General features: G+C 39.5%; 1 protein-coding gene across 1 annotated transcript; it reads left to right on the top strand.

Annotated features, from left to right (window-relative positions):
* The first annotated feature begins 827 nt into the window (after positions 1-827).
* Positions 828-17180, top strand: LOC140924306 (uncharacterized). Its single transcript, XM_073374334.1, has 6 exons — positions 828-1034; positions 2508-2717; positions 3492-3620; positions 12783-13653; positions 14627-15027; positions 16522-17180. The coding sequence occupies exons 1-6, from the start codon at positions 974-976 to the stop codon at positions 17004-17006; spliced, it is 2157 nt and encodes a 718-aa protein (XP_073230435.1). The 5' UTR covers positions 828-973; the 3' UTR covers positions 17007-17180.
* The last annotated feature ends 1337 nt before the right edge of the window (positions 17181-18517 follow it).

Raw genomic sequence — 18517 nt, 5'->3', positions numbered from 1 at the left:
AACGGACTAGACCGGCTCGGTGCATGGGCTTGATAAGTAAAACATGTATTGGTAAGACATGGACAAGTAACGTATCATTGTAACTAACTTATATTTTTCTTTCCTTGCTTGCAAGTGATAACTATTCAGAACCTATGAAATAAGCTAACAGTCACAATCCATTTTTTTTCTAATCAAATCTGTGTTTTACCAATCAGGTCCAGTCATATTTTTATCGTATGCCCTTGCCTGTGGTTGTCAGCCTATCGAGGTTACCCGCAACGCGACTTGTGGCTGGTACTTATTTACACAAATAGGTGAAAATTGACAATGGAGGCAATTAGTGTCTAATGACAGTAATAAAGCAACATGGTGATGCTACTCTAACGCGCCGCTATTTACATTTTAAGTTCCAGGATTGTGCGAAGAACGACATTACTGACCGCGCCTCAGTGGTCACCTTTGAAACTGTTTGGAGGTTTATATTTGTTAATTGCCATTATTCCCAAAAGTGTGATCTTAAGCTGTAGAAGAGGCTGCTCTTCAACATTGAAATATTTGCCACTGGTAAATATTGCAGTGGTTCTGTCAAAACCCAAACAATATTCCATGACGCAAAACGCAAAAGTATAAAACTTGAAGTGATCAAAAATTACTAGATATTATTTGTTTAATTTGACTAAGCTAGAACCCACCTCCAAGTCAACTTTTCCTTAAACCAAAAATCTTCGCCTTTTTAAACGAATAAAAAAGGAATATCATGAAGATTAGGTCACACGGAATATAACCTTTGTAAATAATTAAAATCACCACATTTTTAGCCAATAGTGTTTTTAAGATGACAGGAAGAGCGCCCACTGCTCTTATGTTGAATGGCGTATCTCTTGTCGGCTTTCCTTATCCCAGTTGGGTTGCCTATGAAATGTAAAATCTAGCAAAATTAGACTACTGGCCATTCTTGGCGATCGAATCGATTTAGACAAATACTGTAAACATGAAGAGGAGAATTTACCTTTTTTTCATTTTGTGTGTCACATCACCGACTACGATTTCAGGTAAGTCTGTTATACATTTCTGTTTACTAGTTTCTATATACAGTGTAGTTCGATTAAAAATATATGTATATATTAAATTCATATTTCCTCAAGTTTTCTTAAAATGCAAAGTTCCGCTGCTGGCTAAAAGGAATCTCTTCCTAGCGATCGCTTACTTCACAGTGATTGCTTTCTTGTCATAATCTGGAAAACGACGCATCACAAACTCCGCTCGAAAGCGATGAAATAGCGATTCAGCTGCGGTCAGGTTCAACAATTTTATTTTTGACGACACCTCAACACATCAGTGACTTAACGTTCGCACATCGCAGTTCATCGTTAGAAGAATAAATTTCGTGCCAAAAACTAATAGGATTTTTAATTTTATAATCAAGCGGCGGGCGGGCCAAAACCTGCTCTTTTTGACACTGTCTCAATAACTTCTGTGTGCTCTTCTAAGAACTTAACTGGTGGAAGTCAATGACCATTGATTATCAAGCCTTCGCTTTTACGCTTCGATGATAAAACACTAGATTTTCGCAGCAATAAATTTAAAATAACCGCCTGTAATATTTAGATCAGTGTCCTTTTGGAAGTGTTCTGACAGTTGTCACAACAGACCCTTCCCTTTAAGTTGCCAAGTTTAAAAGTGACTTGTTGAAAACAACAACAATATAGCCCTCTAAAGTCGCGCAATTTTATAGTCTGCAAGGTGGAGGGCAATTCATGTCCTCCACCACTACAAACGTATATATACATGTAAAATTTCGCAACCTTTTGAAGCGATATCCTCGCCCGCTTTGGACGTATCACGTTAAACTTTAGGGTGGGTACTTTCCATTTTGTCAAATCAAACAGTCAGAAATCAGTGGAATTGTAAAGAGAAAATGAAACAACATTGTTCGATTGAAGCAAAGTTTCCAATCGAATGGAAGTGATCCATTTGGGTTTCGATTGAAATTTTGATGACTGCTTAGAAAAGTAGGACTAGAAACGAGAATTGTTGGAAATTGAACGGCAAGTTTCGGTCTGACCGGACTGACCAGTCAAAGAGGACGAACTCTGGAGATGGACCACAGTGAAAGTGTCTATTACTGATCGAAAGGCCGTGTCATTTATAAGTTAACTTTTTAATATGCCATCCTTATCGCCCCTGACAAGACTAAACCTTAGGAAATTTTCTCTCGTCTGTTACTCAAAAGGTCAGTATTTGTGAAAATAGTAAGCTTGATCAGCGCGACGAAGTTTCATCGACACTCAAATGAATGATTTGGACAATTTGGGCAAGCGCAATATTCACATATAAAAAAACTTCTCACTATTCTTACAGCAGTTGTAGACCTTGTAATAGGAAATTAATTAGTTCCTGTTAATTAGTTCCTGTTAACGTTAATTTTGCGTGAAATTATTCCCTAATTTCACTCGTCACCATTTGATTACACATACCAACAAGCCAACAAATTTTATTGAAAAATTGCCTTTTATTTTTTAAAGCAGATGAAGTCGAAATGAAAGCAGACAACATGGCAGAAGCAATTGCACAACAAAACAAAAAAGTTGAAGAGGAAAGCAAAGCCATGGAGAAAGCCATTGACGAGAAAGGGAAACAAGTAGATACTAAAGAACAGGAAGATAAATTTGAAAAAGCTAGCGAAAAGGTTGATGCCATGGGGGACGCCGCTGACAAGAAATTTGAACAGAAAGGTAACGTTTTAGTGAGCAAATAGGGCTACATGCGCGATATTTCAAGTTTTCTTTTAAAGACCTTGTTACCTTTATTATTACAGTATCTCGGTTCTTCCTGATCTTAAATCCCTTGAAGGGAGAACATTTTCTTGCCGACAACTTTACAATATGGACTGCTTCCTACCACAAGAGAAGATCTTGAAAGAAAAAAATGTCGTCTTCTTGAGGGGCACAAGAATAGGGATTTCTTGTAGAATATACGAAAACAGAGTATTGTATGATATATCAATTCTCTCGTAAGGGACCACCCTTGGTACACGATAAAGTAGTCGCTTATGGGAGGTAGTCGTCAACGGTAAAAATCAAGAAAATAAGCTGTAACTGAAATGATTAACGCGATTACGTAGAGTTATTACCTAGCAAGCTAAAAAAATAAGCAAACAGACAAGGGAAACAGGTAGTTTTGTTTTCCCGCGAGTCCTGGTACTGCTTCCCGTATGTTTTTCTTTGATTCAAGGTCGGAATGCTTATACATGTTCGTGTTGTAAAAACAACTGTTAGCAGGGTACTGGCAGATAATAAAGAGACTATCAAAGGTTATGAAAAGTGGAGTTTGAGCGGCACAATTCAAGAAAGGCTGCGATTGTTTCACATTAAAATATATATTCGAAAGTTAAAGGGTCTGAAGACAGTGAGTAGTAATTAATGTGTCTTAATTAAATACTTTTTGGGCATTGACTGTTCGAATATAAATATTGCAGTCCTCACTAAAGGATCCCATTTTCGTTTTAGCCAGTTTAGTTGACAAGCTTGGTAATGAGGGAAGCGATGCCATTGAAAACCAAGCAAAAAAAGTAGAAACTCTGTCTAATCAAGCAGATTTGGCTGAGGACAATGCAAGTAAACTAGTAGATAAAATAGGTAAGTCAATTATCACTTTCACCGTATTTATTCGATTACTCGCCGCAGTGTTTATTATTCTGAAGCGACATTTATTCAAGGGCGGTGTTTGGAAGAGGGCGACTTTTATTTCAAAATCCCATTTCGTAAAACATTAACAACAATTTCGATAAAACATATTGTAAATATCTGCAAAACAGAAAGATGTTTTTTCTATAGAATCGTAATTGTCTGGATGGTGTAGATTACCAAGTTGTTCCGAGGCTTTTCCATAATCTGATACCATAATACTCTTTTGATCTTCAAAGTTGTTTAATGCCACATTGACTTCATCTTGTTCTTGTACAGCACTTTTTGCTTAAAGATAAATCCTATAAACAAAATGCAAAGCAATTTCCAAACACAAGCTCTTGTGGACCATATTGTAACCAACATTCCAGTGGTACCCCCCTTTCTGTACAAAAGAAACTATTGTGGAATCGTCAAGACGCTTTAACGTCGCAGGGGACATTGGCTGACATTGACGCTACATGCCTCCATAAATGAGTCCCCTTTTATATGAGGAAAACCTGTCCCGTGTCGAAGGATCACCCTCCCAGCCGAGACATGAGATATGAGAAAAAAGTTGACCCCTTTTCCCGAGCCAAAAGCACTCGCGCAAGTTCCGACTCCCTCACAGATTGACCCGGAGAAAATATGATGAGAAAAGTTGGCCCAGCTAGGAGAGTGACCCTACCATCAAAATAAAAGGGGCCCAGCAAGGTCGGTCACCCTTCTAGCGGAGCCGACTTTTTGTTTCCCATGTAAACAGCTCGCCAAGTTTTGTAAGGAAATATATGAAGTTTGCTTGCCCAGGGTAGCTCGGCCTGGTGGGTGATCCCTCTACCAGTGACAACGCGTCTCCATAGAGATGGGATCAAAGGCTGTATGAAACTGCAACCTAAGAGTATTATGGTACTTAAGGAAACGTCTATCCCTGAGAGTGGCATATACTACACCAATCCACCTCCAGACCCACTGACCTAAAAACAGAATTTACTTGAGACAAAACTCATTCTTATCGCAAGTGAAATTAATGTTAAGATCAATAAAGGGGACAAGCAATCTATCCATATCGTGTTTGTTTGACCAATCAAACTACGAGTAAATCGGGATTAATTTACTTGACAGATATGCCATTTACGCCTGAGATTCCTGAGTCTTTCCTGTATTCCTGCAAATCCTTGCGCAAAATCTTAAGCTCTTAAATCAATGCAATTAACAACTCGTCGATCCTTACAGAAATGTTTTAAAAAGACAAACAGACCACGTTTAACCATTGACTCATAACCAGTTCAAAAAAGCCCACTAAAGTTCACAAACATTTTACCGCCCTTCTTTAACTGACTGTGCGACTATCTTTTTGACTTTACAACTGAATACGTTTTGCAACACGACATTTTTAACGCACGTGACTCTCATCCAGTCCACGAAGAATAAAACAAGGAAAAGAACATTTTAAATCTGGTTAGAAAACGTTTAGCCTGTGCGCAAGCTGTCGTAATAGGGGTTGATGTTCCTAGTATCTTGATTTGGTTTACTTTGTAAGATATTCCTTTTTTACTGAACGTACTTTTTAGTTCAAGCATACTTGGGTATCTCTAGAGGTTTTCTTTACCAAACATCCGGGTAGTTCCCCCAAATTTTAGAACGTCTTTGCTAAAGACTGGCAAGAATCGTTGCTCTTTGTACGACAACCAGAGAGACTGGTGACAAACAAGAACCACATTGTTGTAAGACACTTTAACATCAACATATCTAAGGCCCTTCATGGATCCTCAGTGTGAGGCAGTGATTTCAACCGGCATTTGTGAATGTTGTCGTGTAAATAAACAAGAACAACATTTAGTTTTTTTCCTCTACTAGACTATTTCTCCTAGACAAGCAGTTACACCATTGTTAGTTAAAGCCAAGTATTACAAGCGATAATGTTTATAAGATGAGTGCATTGAAAACGATGTTGTAAAGACGAAATAGAGAGTATGTCTCCCACACGTCCTTTCTTGTAAACTAACTCGCCTAATGTTAATTCATCACTCTGCCGGCTGTAAAATCAAAACTCAGTACAAAATGGCCATTTGGCAAATCTCCCCGTTCTCTTGTAACAACGTCTGGCTGGATCGCAAGCTTTAACAAGCATTCTTCCGCTATCTCATGCTCGAGTACAACCGTATTAGTTTTATTCCGTGAAGAAGAAAGTGTTCGATCAGAGTTGTTTACAAAATATGGCAGAGAGGTAAATAGCAAGCTGCGCGAATGATAGGTAATGTTGGTATTGATGGTTGATGTTTTGATACCATTATTCTGATACTGGGTTCTCCCAAGTTGGGTTGTTGAAAAGCATATAAAAGTCGCGCTGTGAAGACTAAAAACTGTTGTAATTACCGCGAGATTCTTTGGGATGTATTTGTTTTATTCGCGAGCTCAATGTTGTGTTGCAATAACGCATTCCGTTGGAGTGAAGAAGATCATATCAAGAATTTTCGTTTTTATTAAACATTTTTGGTATGAATTCATAAAGGCAAGAACATCGAGCAGGATACTGACAGTTCCAGTCCTAAAGCACGGATGAGTATATCCTACACTCTGCAGCTTCCTCGAGAGCCTCACGCGGAACAGATGATTCAGAGAATGTCGGCTTACCAAAACCAGATAAAATCAAACCAGGAAGCAGAAAAGACATACCCATGGCCTTTTCGTCAAGAACTTCACGGGAACAACCCAAATGTTCAGGAAACTCAAGATGATCGCATAAGCGACATGAGCCTCAAGCCGTTTAGTGAAGGTTACGCCGCAGCAGAAAACGACGCTATGTCAAGCGAGGGATACACTCCTCAAAATATGCGTAGTACCTTAAAGAAAATAGTTTACCTGCCCCACCTTCGACTCCCATATAGTAGTCGACACAGACAGCATCATCATCATCTTCACCAATATCAAACTGGATTTTCCCGAGGACCCGAGAAAATTCCATTTGCCAAACCAACTTCTAGAAGCAGTGACCTCGGCTTGCTTGTGTTACCGACTGATGGACGGAAACAACTGCCTGAAGATATAAGGACACAGATGGAGGATGATGAGATGCTGAGAAACGCAGCTAAACAAACTTTCACCGGTGCCTCGAATGACGCTGAACAAGGTAAAGTAAATACAGTTATCTTTTCAAACAAAAATAAAATATTTCTTTTGCAGTATAGCTGACAATAGATATCTTGATGTAGATGAAGTCCTTGCAAGAATTGATCCCATGGTCATCCACAGTTCCCCAAAGTGTAGGAACCAAACAAAAAAACATTAATAAACATTGGTAATTTGAAATGAAACATTTAAAGGCCTCAATAATAGGGTGCGTTCCTTTAGGATGATCCGTATCAGAATCAATGATCCGAGATCACTCGGATCATGGTAGATCAAATGAACCGATGAATCCGCTCTAAACAAGGATTCATCGGTTCATTTGATCTACAATGATCAAATTGATCTTGGATCACTGATCCTGATCCGGATCATCCTAAAGGAACGCACCCATGGAGACGTTAGACGTGAGAGACGCAATTAATCATTATTAAATGGTACCGCAGGAAAACATCCAAAAGTTAGTCACCAGCCTTCGCGTGAATGGTCACTGTAGACGCCAATTCCATTCACAGTAAATTCCAATAAAAGAACGGTAAGAGTTCTTTTCGAAAATTTGGCAAAGCAATCTCTTTGCCCGAAACGCTGCCTCCTTATGAAAGTCGAAATAAGGACATATTTCCATTTCCAGTATGTTAACGGTCAAGTCCTCAATATTTCTATGTTGCCACTCTAAAGAAGTATTTTTAAGGGTTTCCCATATATTTTTTAGTTTAAGTTAAATTATTTTATCTCTAGTTTGTTACAATCAAAAATACTTATATTAGAATAGACAGAACAGGCTTAAATGGGGTTGAAAAGTTTAAGAGAAAACGATGTCTGTGCTTTGTTTACAGAAGAGAACATGAAAGAAGAATTACGCAAAAATGATGCAGAGCGTGATATGGAGAGAAAATGGATGAAGATCAACGCCATAGGTACTCCGGAAATGTTCATGCACTGGTCACACCCTGGTAAGAAACTTGCCTCAATTGGTCAACAGGAAGTCAGCATTGTAAGTCCAGGGGAGGTAGACCTGCTTCAGACGGAATACCCAGACTATCCCAAGCCAAAGGCTTTGGGAGGGGACTTTCTAGGCGTCATCAGAAGAACGATTGCAAAGAAAAAGGCGGCTACTTCAAAGAAATCAAAGGGAAAAAAAGCCTAACAATCAAACGAAATAGTTTAATATGGTGAACAATTATTTTGTAGCGCTTATAGAATTTGGCGGAACTGACAATGTCTTAATAGTATTTATATGTAAGTCTGGAAGACCAGATCTAAGAGAACCAATCAATTCTTTAGCTCTCTAAAATAAGCTAATTTAAAGAACAAACAGAACGCAAGTTTGCTGAATAACTTTCTTTTAAGAAACCATTGTGATAGACAAACACATTATTTGCCGTCATTTTTTTCCAACAGCTTAATCTCGTTTGACCAAGCTTTTTACGTTAGGTACCAAAAATACTGAGGTATTTATGTAGCAGGCGCATGCGCGATAGTTACTCATAGTCTTTTCTCTTAATCTCGTTTCCAGATGTCAGCTTTACCCTTGTCCGGCTAAACGGGCAACGGGGGTCATTCCGCTGGACAAGGGTAACGCGGACTCTGAAGACGAGATTGATTATCTCTTGCTCGCGCATTCTTCAGATGATACGAAAGCCCATTTTCAATAATTGTTTTGTTATTCATTCAAAATAATTTCTAGTTTAAAAAGAAGCTAAGACATGCTTACCTTCACAGATGTTAAGTTCATCTTCGATAGTGTATGTTTATCGGCAAGTTTAGGAGATAAAGGGTGGTTCAGGTCTGCAAATATTCTCCAAATAGCAGATATCGTCCGTCGAGTTGTCTTCACGCTGTTCTTGCTATGTTTTTAGCCAACAGTTGCCCTATTTCTTCCTCGTGAAACGAGTGAAATGTTCCGCCATTTTGTAGTCACTATCAAGATAACTCAACCTCGTCCCCAGGTCTTCTCGATCATGAACGGTTCTATTTTTGACGTCATTTTTCGCATATCTCAAAATTCTTCCACATTTGGTCATCAACCAGATCCAAAAGAACCCGTTCGATGTTAAGCGCTGTCATATCTTCATTTCCTAACCCGGTCATTTAATAACCGCCCTTTCTTTCGCTGCGAAAAAAATAGACCCAATGGGTCAGTTATTTAAACGGGGTTTAGCCAGTGTCTAACAAAACCGCGTTCTAAACTATTTTCAGTTTGCCAAACGCTCTTATTTAAACACCATTTATCGTTAACAGTTTCATGAAAGCATAAAGCGTAGACTAAAAAAAAATGACCGAGGGGCAAAAAGGGAGATAGGAAATTAATTTGTATGTTCATAATAAGCGCGCGCGTTACAGAACCGAAAGGAATCTGGGTAACTCGTGTCAAATCAAAATGGAATTATTACTTAATTCTTCGATAGAATAGAGCTCAGTTTTCTAAAATTCGGCACGTAAACTCACGAAATCTTATATCCATAATCGCAATGGCGTCTCCCTATAAAAAACCAATATGTCGACCAAAAATAAGCCATTTATCCCAGATCCAAAAAACACTCTTAGTACAACTCAGTGTAATGTTTTTTAAAACAAGGTAGTAAGTTTCACATGATGTGTAACAAAATCACAAACTTACAGAATTAATCACTCCTTAAAATAATTGCATGACTTTAATAAAGGAAATAAAGATTATGACTACTTTAGAAAGATTTTGAAATTGGTGTTGTCTTTAATTTGACTGCGAAAGTTTTCGCTTACAACCTAGAAGTTGTTTTCAGCAGTCTACAAGCTGCCTAGCTTCAAGCAGGGAGAATTTCGCCACTCACGGTTGTAGAGACACGCATTATTTGCTCTCATTTCGACAGCCTAATGCTGTTTTCCCACGCTTTTACCTTACGTACTGACAATCCTGAACTTTATCAGAGAAGACGGCGGTAGCCCCGGATCATACACCTTCTTCCACCGTACGTATATGTTGCTGGTTGAAATATTATTTTTCTTTTGTTTCAAACTCATTATCATACATTACCATACCCCGAAACCGAAGAAAATAAAATTCAAACCAAGGATAAAATTGAACCACAACATATACAATAGAAACGTACCACATTCTCTTAAAGGGAGGATCGCGTAGCACTTAAAAATAGGAATTTTAATTTATCAACTTGAAACAACCTCACACCTAAATGTGGATCAAGATCGTTTTCAGGGGCTGCGTTCCCCTTGTCAAGCGGATGGGTAACAATGTTAGGTATGTGCTTCATATATTAAATTACCATGCACTGGACAAGGGTAACGCAGCTTCTGGGGACAGGATTGAATGGCGATAAATCAAAATCAACTTGTGGTCACAGAATATTGGGTTTATGGCTGACATTTCAATGAAACGTTACAAAATTTAATTAACTGGGAAATGCACCAGCGGCTAATTCAACAATTTGGACTCGTTCAGCATGTCGATTGTCTTTTAACCTGCGTTCATGTTTTTATTTCTTTGAGAAGAGAGAAAACAAGGAAGAAAGACATAACAGAGATATAGGGAGGCATTAAGAGAGATATGGGGAATAATTTAAAGTGAAAGTGGGTAACGAGATTTACACTCGAACTCGTAAGAAGAATGGCAAAAATATGACTGATGGCGTTTTCCTATTCTGCTCAGACCTATGAGTCAAATTATTCTTCCTTTGTTTAGTAAAAGGAAAACTATATGGTTAGAGAGACTGAATCAACCTCAGCATTCGACCGCTGGCTACATACTGATAGTTTTTCATGTAAGATCCCTTTTAGTTATCATAGCCAAGTGCGGATACCTACGAGCTGACCGCTAACAAAATATTAGATCTTTTCGTAAAACGCATGCCACTAATACTAAAATGAGATCATAAAATGCTTGAACACAAGTAAAACGCGAGTTGTTTTACACAAAAAGCAAAACTACATGTGCTCGAGGTGGCACAAGTCAGCCATGGATCAAACTACTGGTATTTATCAGTTGATAGTGATGCCACAAAAAAAGTATCCACCGATAGAAAAGATTGGTGAAGAGATTAGGCAACAATGTCCACTTTGCTACTTTCCAATTTGTTGACTTCACATAAAAGGTTTCCATAGCAACAATATAACTCCCTCTAAATGAGCTTTAAATGTTCACAATTAAGGCAAACTAGGTGTCCCTTGTGTTCTTATTTGTTGAGATATAATCATTATGCTATAGTTCAACGTTTTGCAAGGATTTTTTTATTGTTGTAAATACTTAAAGCCATCGTATAATTTTGTAAATTTAAAACGGCAGAGAGCCCTTCCCACATGTTTTTAAAATCTTTATCATTATCCTAAATTGCATCATTTTTTAACACCAGGTCCCGATCCTGCAAAATGGTATAGAGAGTCAATTTGCTTGCAACTCTAGTTGTAAATTGCAAAAATTGTAAAACAACACATAAATTCTACCAACAAGACTTCTTATTGCGAACATCTTCCTGGAGATAACTGGTACAACCACAACTGCAACAACGACAGTGACTGGGCGAGAATATTGGTAGATATCAATCTCTTTAGCTTGTATGTTTTGTTTCCCCAATGCATGTGATAATAATCTTGAGAACTGTTTCTTTGAAAGGTTGTCTTATTCTTGTGCTCATTTACCCTTAATTTATGAAAAGACAAAGGGCCAAATTCCCCTGAGACTTTCATTTGGAAAAAGCATACGAGCTAAAGAGATATATTACAGGTTTTTCACAGTCTCTTAATTTTTACTGATTTACAGCTGCACTTTTGACATTTTATATCAACCTTATTACAGTTTAGACTTGTACTATTCTTTGTGATCTTTATACCATGGGGTCCTCATCCTTTTCTCATTTAAGCCAACAAGACAATGAAAAAACATAATACTGCAAATTCCATACCCGAGCACGTCAATTTAGGCTATACCCACACTCTACCGGAAAGCTTTGCGTGCAGACACGAAAAGCTATCCGATATAGAAACATCTCTGGGCCTGTTTACATGGAGGTGGGGGACCCCAGGTAGGTGAGGTAACATCCCTCCTTTACATGCAATCTTACAACCCCGCCATCTCGGGGTGCACTCTCTCAAGGTTATATTTGAATGGTCGCTAATCACGTCAACAAGAAAAATGCCGGCAAACCACGTGTTTTGGCGATTAACGCACTTCTACACTCACTTGTTGCTCTTGCTGCAACCTTCAGAGCAATGGCTTTCTATTGTTAACTTTAATAATGATGCAAAGCCACCGCCAAAGTGAATTTTGCGCGAATTTGATGTACCACGAATCCGACCCCGACCAGGCGGGTTACCCCACCTTGAAACGTTTACATGGGAAAATTTGACCCCGGATGAGAGGGTAACCCAGTCTGGTGGACCGGACTACCCGCCTTGGTGGGTCACCCCACCTATCATGTAAACGTGATCAAATTAAAATGAGAGAATATATGGACAGGCGGGTTACCCCAGCTAAGGGAGTTACCTCAACTACCTGGGGTCCCCTACCTCCATGTAAACAGGCCCTCTGTTTACAAACATTGTTTTTGTTATTTAAATTTGTAACAAGTGAAACAATAGAGCCCTTTGCTTCAAGAACCAGTGGGTTTCTGGTTAACACATTGATATCAATGACGCTCCAGTGTAGAGAACGGCGCGGCGCAGCATCGCTTCCTCACAGAAATCGCGCCGAAATCAGAAACCCTATGCGACATGATATTGGTGCCGGCACAAAAGCTATGATCCGGTATTGTGTGAACATAGTCTTGCATAATTGTAGGTAATCGCGCTAACGTTCCAATGCCATTCCCTAGCATACTTTCTTATGTAACATAATTGCCAAGTTGATGAGATAAGCCCTGATAAATGATAACGCCCTGACTTAGAAAGTAGGTTTTAACTACAGATACGTTTAGCCTGGGATAATTGTCCTGTCGGTTACTTTTATCGTACGATTCTAATTTTCTGTATCTCTTTCTTCTTTTTTTTTGCTGAAAAAAAAAATCATTTCGTCATGCCCAGGGCCAACAAATCATGTCATTGTAAGAATGCCAACCAAAAGAACTGGTGACAAGATAGAACCTAGTAAAGTTGTCGTTTTTCCCGATTCTGCGGTGAAGGGCACCGACACAAGAAACATGCAGATAAAAGAATTTCATCCTCAAGATGGCAAAGGTAAATGGCTCGCGGTTCATATTCCAGATCACATGCCTTATCCAAGGAAAAAAATAAAAATCATTGCCTCAACAAACGCCGCAAAGGATTTGGAAAAAGTTGTTGGCCCAACCAAGGAAACGCTTGCAATGGAGATACAGTCTCTCCTTGGAATAAATGAAGAGAATTTGCAAAAAATGATTGCTAAAGGGAACAGCGGTGATGAGAACGAAGGAGATGATGAGGATGATGATGATGAGGAGGAAAATGATGACGATAATGATGACGACGATGATGAGGGTGACGTCACAGGAGATCCTCTTGACGACGAAGCAATGTCAAGTGAGTGTGATGATTCCAACAGCGTAAGCGCTTCGAAACATAAGAAGAAATGCAGACCTCTAGGAAAGGACAAGCCAGCAAAAACCACATCCTTTGGATCTGGCTTAGGTGCCCAACTGGAAGAAAACGATGATGACAAAAAGCCTAAACTTCACGTTGAACAACCTGAAGGATTTGAACTTCGATGGGAGGACATAATAAACAACTTTAAGAATTTTAGCGTTAAACGCAAGAAAAAGATATGCAAACTGTTTGCCTTGCAAAACGATATGTGTGAGCGTGTGACAAGACGGCGGAAACACAGCTTTAAAAGAAAACTGAAGCACTATCTTTTGAAAATGCTTAGAAAGTTCTTGAAGAAGAACAAGAGTGAATTCGAGGACTACTTAAGCACCAGGTTAGTACAGGACTTACTCCGTGACAGGGATTGCTTTCTATTTCTAGTCATCTCAGTTTGTGAGTAATTAGGTACATTTTGTATTTCCAGTTGTGGAGCTTCATTCCCCTCATTGAAAGTCATAGCGAATTTTAAGATAATTTAAAAGACGAAGGTTGAAGAGCTAGGGTTCGGACAAGTCACTGCACTGTACCGCAGTATGTATATGGGCTCAGGTGGTGAAGATCGTCTTTTCCGTTCCTTTGGAAGAATGAGCACAGTTAATGTTAAATTATGGCTGGGACTGGTACAAGGTACCTTTGACCCACGTCAAACATCAGTCTCTTACTACACACCTTGATTACCTTTATCATACTTCACTGCCTGTTGTAGTCCACACTTTGTCAGGCCCTTCACACGTTTAAAAGGTAATCAGAGGCAATTTTTCTTCCCGTGCTAAGGAAGGTCTTGAGAACAGGACGGAGTCGTGATAAGACTTTTGGCGGGAACGGAAGTGCGAGATCCCAGTGGTCACTAAAAAAAGATCTTTGCTAAACTAATGACGATATGCACCAAAGTTGGTACTAAGACAATTTTGGGGCAAAAATAACTGGAACAAGATGTAGATGTAACATCACACAATCGTCAAAAAGATCAAGATAACAAAACCGCGATGCAATTTAGGATCGGCCAAATAAGTTAAAAAGAAAATTGCCTATTACAACTAGGTCCTTAGCTTGAATCTACTATTAAATACAAGTTTAGCATAAGCAAAAGCTTACGTATGCCTAAGTGGATATAGGTTGCTTTGGCAATTGGGCACTGGGCGCGTATTTGGGCATTGGGCATTTGGGCGTACGGAATTCACTGCAATGATTTGCTTGAGTGACCATAAAACAACAGCTGTCCAGTGTCCAATTGCCTACTGCCTAAAGTAACCTTCCTTGAATCAGATATAAAATACTAAAACAACATTTTGCAATGGTTGTGTAAGGTTGAAGGATGCCTTAGCAGGACGAATTCAACCCTCCGAAGATGGTCTCTTACATATATATGACAAAAACTCAGGAAAGATGAACATGGAAGACTTCTTAAAGGACCTCAACGATGGTACACCACCTCAACTCGGAACCACAACCGATGAGACACGATTAGCTTTGCCCCAGTCTAATCTCAACCCTATGGCTCTAACTATGGATGACAATACAATCAACGGAAATGTTTTTCGAGTAACACCTCAAACAAATTCGGAAAAGCTAACAACAGAGGAAGCTCCGGATCAAAGTACACCAGATGCTGTATCAGCACTCAACAATATCATACACCCTCTGCTGAATGATCAAGATAATAAAATGGATGAAAGTCTCCAAACAAAAATTCTCCAAGAAGAACTAAGTAAGATTACAGAATCTCCCTTACGTTTTGCTTATTTGCTTAGTAACAAAATTGCAACATATGTAGTTTTCTCTTCGGTAATTAATTACAACAAGGGCTTATAACGTTGTTCAGAAAACAACGCGCGGTATACCTTATCAACACCGTATTTAGTCGAATATGCGCCGTCCTCGAACAAGCATCGCATGTGGACAAAAAATGTTGATAAGAGTCGTCCCTGAATAAGTGCCGCCGCCCCAATAGAATCAAAATCAACAGACGTTCCTGTTCGTTACTGAAAATCATAGTACCGGTAACATCAATGAAACAATTCTTTTTCGCGACCAACTTTCATGAAAACGCTGCTCTTAAATAAGTACTGCCCTCGAATAACCGCGGCAGTTAGAGAGTGACCGTGGCGCTTATTCTAGTAAATACGTTGAGTTGTTTGTTTGTTTCTTTGGTTCCCCAGCAATGCTTGTTCACCAAGCGGGGTAACATTGGCGTTTGCTTCAAAGGGTCATTGTTGGTCTGTTAGCTCCATTTCTCACTATAAACATAGACGCTAACGACGGAGCTTATGATCTAGTGAAAACAGCGTTCCTATTCCGCTTTCGTTCCGCTTATGACCTAGTGAAAACCAGATTGTCGGAGTCGGAGGCAGAAGCGGAAGAACTAAACCAATCACAAAGTGTGGGAGCGTGCATTGTTATTGGTGTATAGCTTCCGCTTCTGGTTCCGACTCCGACAATCTGGTTTTCACTAGACCATAACCGGAACGTAAGCGACGGGGTCGTAAGCGGAGTCGGAAGAAATGGAAATGTTCTGATTCTTCTGACTTCTGATGTCGCGCTTATGACCCCGATTTTTGTTTTTCACTAGTTCCTAAGCGCTTTTACGACTCCGACTCCGTCGCTAGTGAAAACCAGCCTTAAGGCAATACACTTCACTTTGAGACTCCAAGGGAAAAAACCCACAAACTCTCTATATTTTTTCCCATGGCCTTAGTTTTTAGTCCATCCTTGGAAACCCAGGATTAATTAATGGGGACGGGAATATTCACTGATGAAATCGTGCTCAAAGGTTAGAGGAAGGATGGAAAAAGCTATCGAGAAATACTTAGGAACCATTTCCTGTATCGGGGGTGAAGAGGAGAAATGAAGTGTTCCTAAATACTCTATTATTTCTGCTCAAAAATCTTCGTTGTTACATTATTCCAGTCAAAAAAATTATTCCGTTCGAAAAAATCGTTTTATCCCAAGCAAAGAAAAGTTTTTTTTTCATACTCTAAGTAAAGAGATTTTTGTTGTTCAATTTTTCCAAACACACAATTACTGTTCCTCTTATTCCATTCTTTCCTCTTCAGACCAGCGAAGAGGACGTTAGATGCATATTCAAAAACTCTTCTTGCAACTCCCCCATCAATACTGTCTTATTTCAAGTGTCAAACTAACATTTCTTCGTTTAGTATCTTGTTCTTAATCTCTTGTTGTTGTTTTGGTTTTGTTGTTTAAGGTCATGTCAATGCTGAGCAAGAAGAGCAGGAAAGACAGAGGAAAAAAGATGCTTCGCTCAATGATCGCCTTATGTACATGTTCAAGCTACAAAATCTTGCAAACCACAAACTGGAAACGACAGATGCAAATGGGGAAATCGGAGGCCAACCAATCAGTATAGTGAATCCTCACCAGGTGTCTCTAATGCAGATGGATCTTCCAGACAAAAACCCGGATATACCTTTACTAACATCCAGTTCTTCAAAAGAGTCAGAAACGAGCGCAAAAGCACGAACAAGGATCAAAGATTTACCTTTCAGAAGGAAGGCTCCTTTTACGAGAAGAGTAGTATATAGACCAAGGTTATCGTTATATGATAGACCACGGTTGTTGGGAACCCTCAAGTTAAGAACTAGTGGAAATGGAACCTGGCGACCTACGGGGAGAAGTTTTTGGAAGCGAAGTTACGCAAGTAAAGAGAAGCCCAGAAGACAAGTTACTTGAAATCTTATTTCGGACAAGCTATGCTTATACTCTAAGGTGCTCGAGTAAGATGTTTGCTGGGCACTCGAGTAAACACGTCTATTTTCCAAGTACTCAAGTCAGGCTCCGGGGCGCGGGCCGGTACTCAAGCATTAGAGTAGGCACCAGGTTACTTTGTCCACCCAGTTTTCGTTAGTCTCAAGGCAGATTGAACACAATCCTGTGCTTTGCATGCCCAAAACTCCCCGGTACACTCACAATTCAAAATAGCGTTTAATGGAGCAAAACGGGGCAAGTCCAACCCATTTTTTTGCTGCTAGCCAGGCACTGGTGCTTGGGCACTACGTTTGAACATGCTCTTTGTACATGTAGCCTTGTTTATGAACTGATTTTTTTTAGCGCTGTTCAGTATGTTACTGTCTAAGGAGCAGTAAACAGGTAGTAAAACTATAGTAAATGTTCAACAAAAATTAGTGAATACACTGAAACAAAGGCACTCAACTAGTCTTTGTTTTCGTTTGCTAAACGACATTAGTTTGTAGACCTGTTGGGAGCTCGAGAATCCTTGAGTCGTTGGCGATTCGGGGCTGTCTTTTCACAATCCGTCGTAAGTCCTAAATTTTTATAGCTTCCATTCACTGTTTGAATTTTTTAAGTAAAATAAGAGAGCTTTATCTGTTTAGCTTACGTTATGTGCATAGAGTTCTCTCGTCTCGGGCACGTGTTCCTTAAAATAATAGGGAGCTTTATCATCGACGACGGCGACAGCAGCTAAAACGTCACTTTTAAAATGAATTTGTGTGTTTTCAAACTTTGTTGTGTTTATTACAGTTCGTTAAAAATGTTAAATGTAGGCGAATCGTCCGGAACTTGATTTCTTGGGGGCCACACTCAAGTTTAGAAAGAGAAAGAAAAATTCGTCGTCGCTTATTTACGCCCCGCATAAAACCTGAAATAAGGCATTTTCACGTCGTAGTCGAAAGAAGCTTGATGCACGTGCAAAGATGTTGTTTGGCCTAATAAAGCAATTGCGTTCTTTGCCGTTGCCGTTGCCCTCGCCGTCGTCGTTGCTAAAGCTCCCTATTCGTGAGGGTTTTTTAAAAGTAGCGAGCTTTAGTAGGAGAAAACAGCCGACATTTCGCAAAGCCATCACTGGCTGGTTTCTCTGCGTACTAACGCCAAAAGAACGAGCGTATGAATTCTATTCTCATGGGGTGTTGCTCCCCAGTGTATCTGATGGTCGTGCTGCAAGGAAAATTTGCTTCAACCAATAAGAAGCACTACCTAGATCTGCGTGGTCACACGTCATAAGTATCGAATTTCTACGCTCGTTCCTCAGACGTCATGATCATGATTTCGGGGAGAAACCAGTGATGGTGTCGAGAAATGTCGGCTATTTTCTCAGGCTAGGTAAACCGAGGCATTGCTATAAATAGTGCTAACTTTTTCGCTCTATGCAGACACCTACCGAAACGCCTAAACTAGTTTGTGGAGATTGACAAAAAGACAGTGGGAAAAGAGACTTGTAAGAT

This window comes from Porites lutea, chromosome 14 (genome assembly GCF_958299795.1).
Source record: "Porites lutea chromosome 14, jaPorLute2.1, whole genome shotgun sequence".
In the NCBI taxonomy this organism is placed as follows: Eukaryota; Metazoa; Cnidaria; class Anthozoa; order Scleractinia; family Poritidae; genus Porites; species Porites lutea.
Note: the sequence above shows the minus strand (reverse complement) of the source record. Positions and strands in the feature narration are given on the sequence as shown.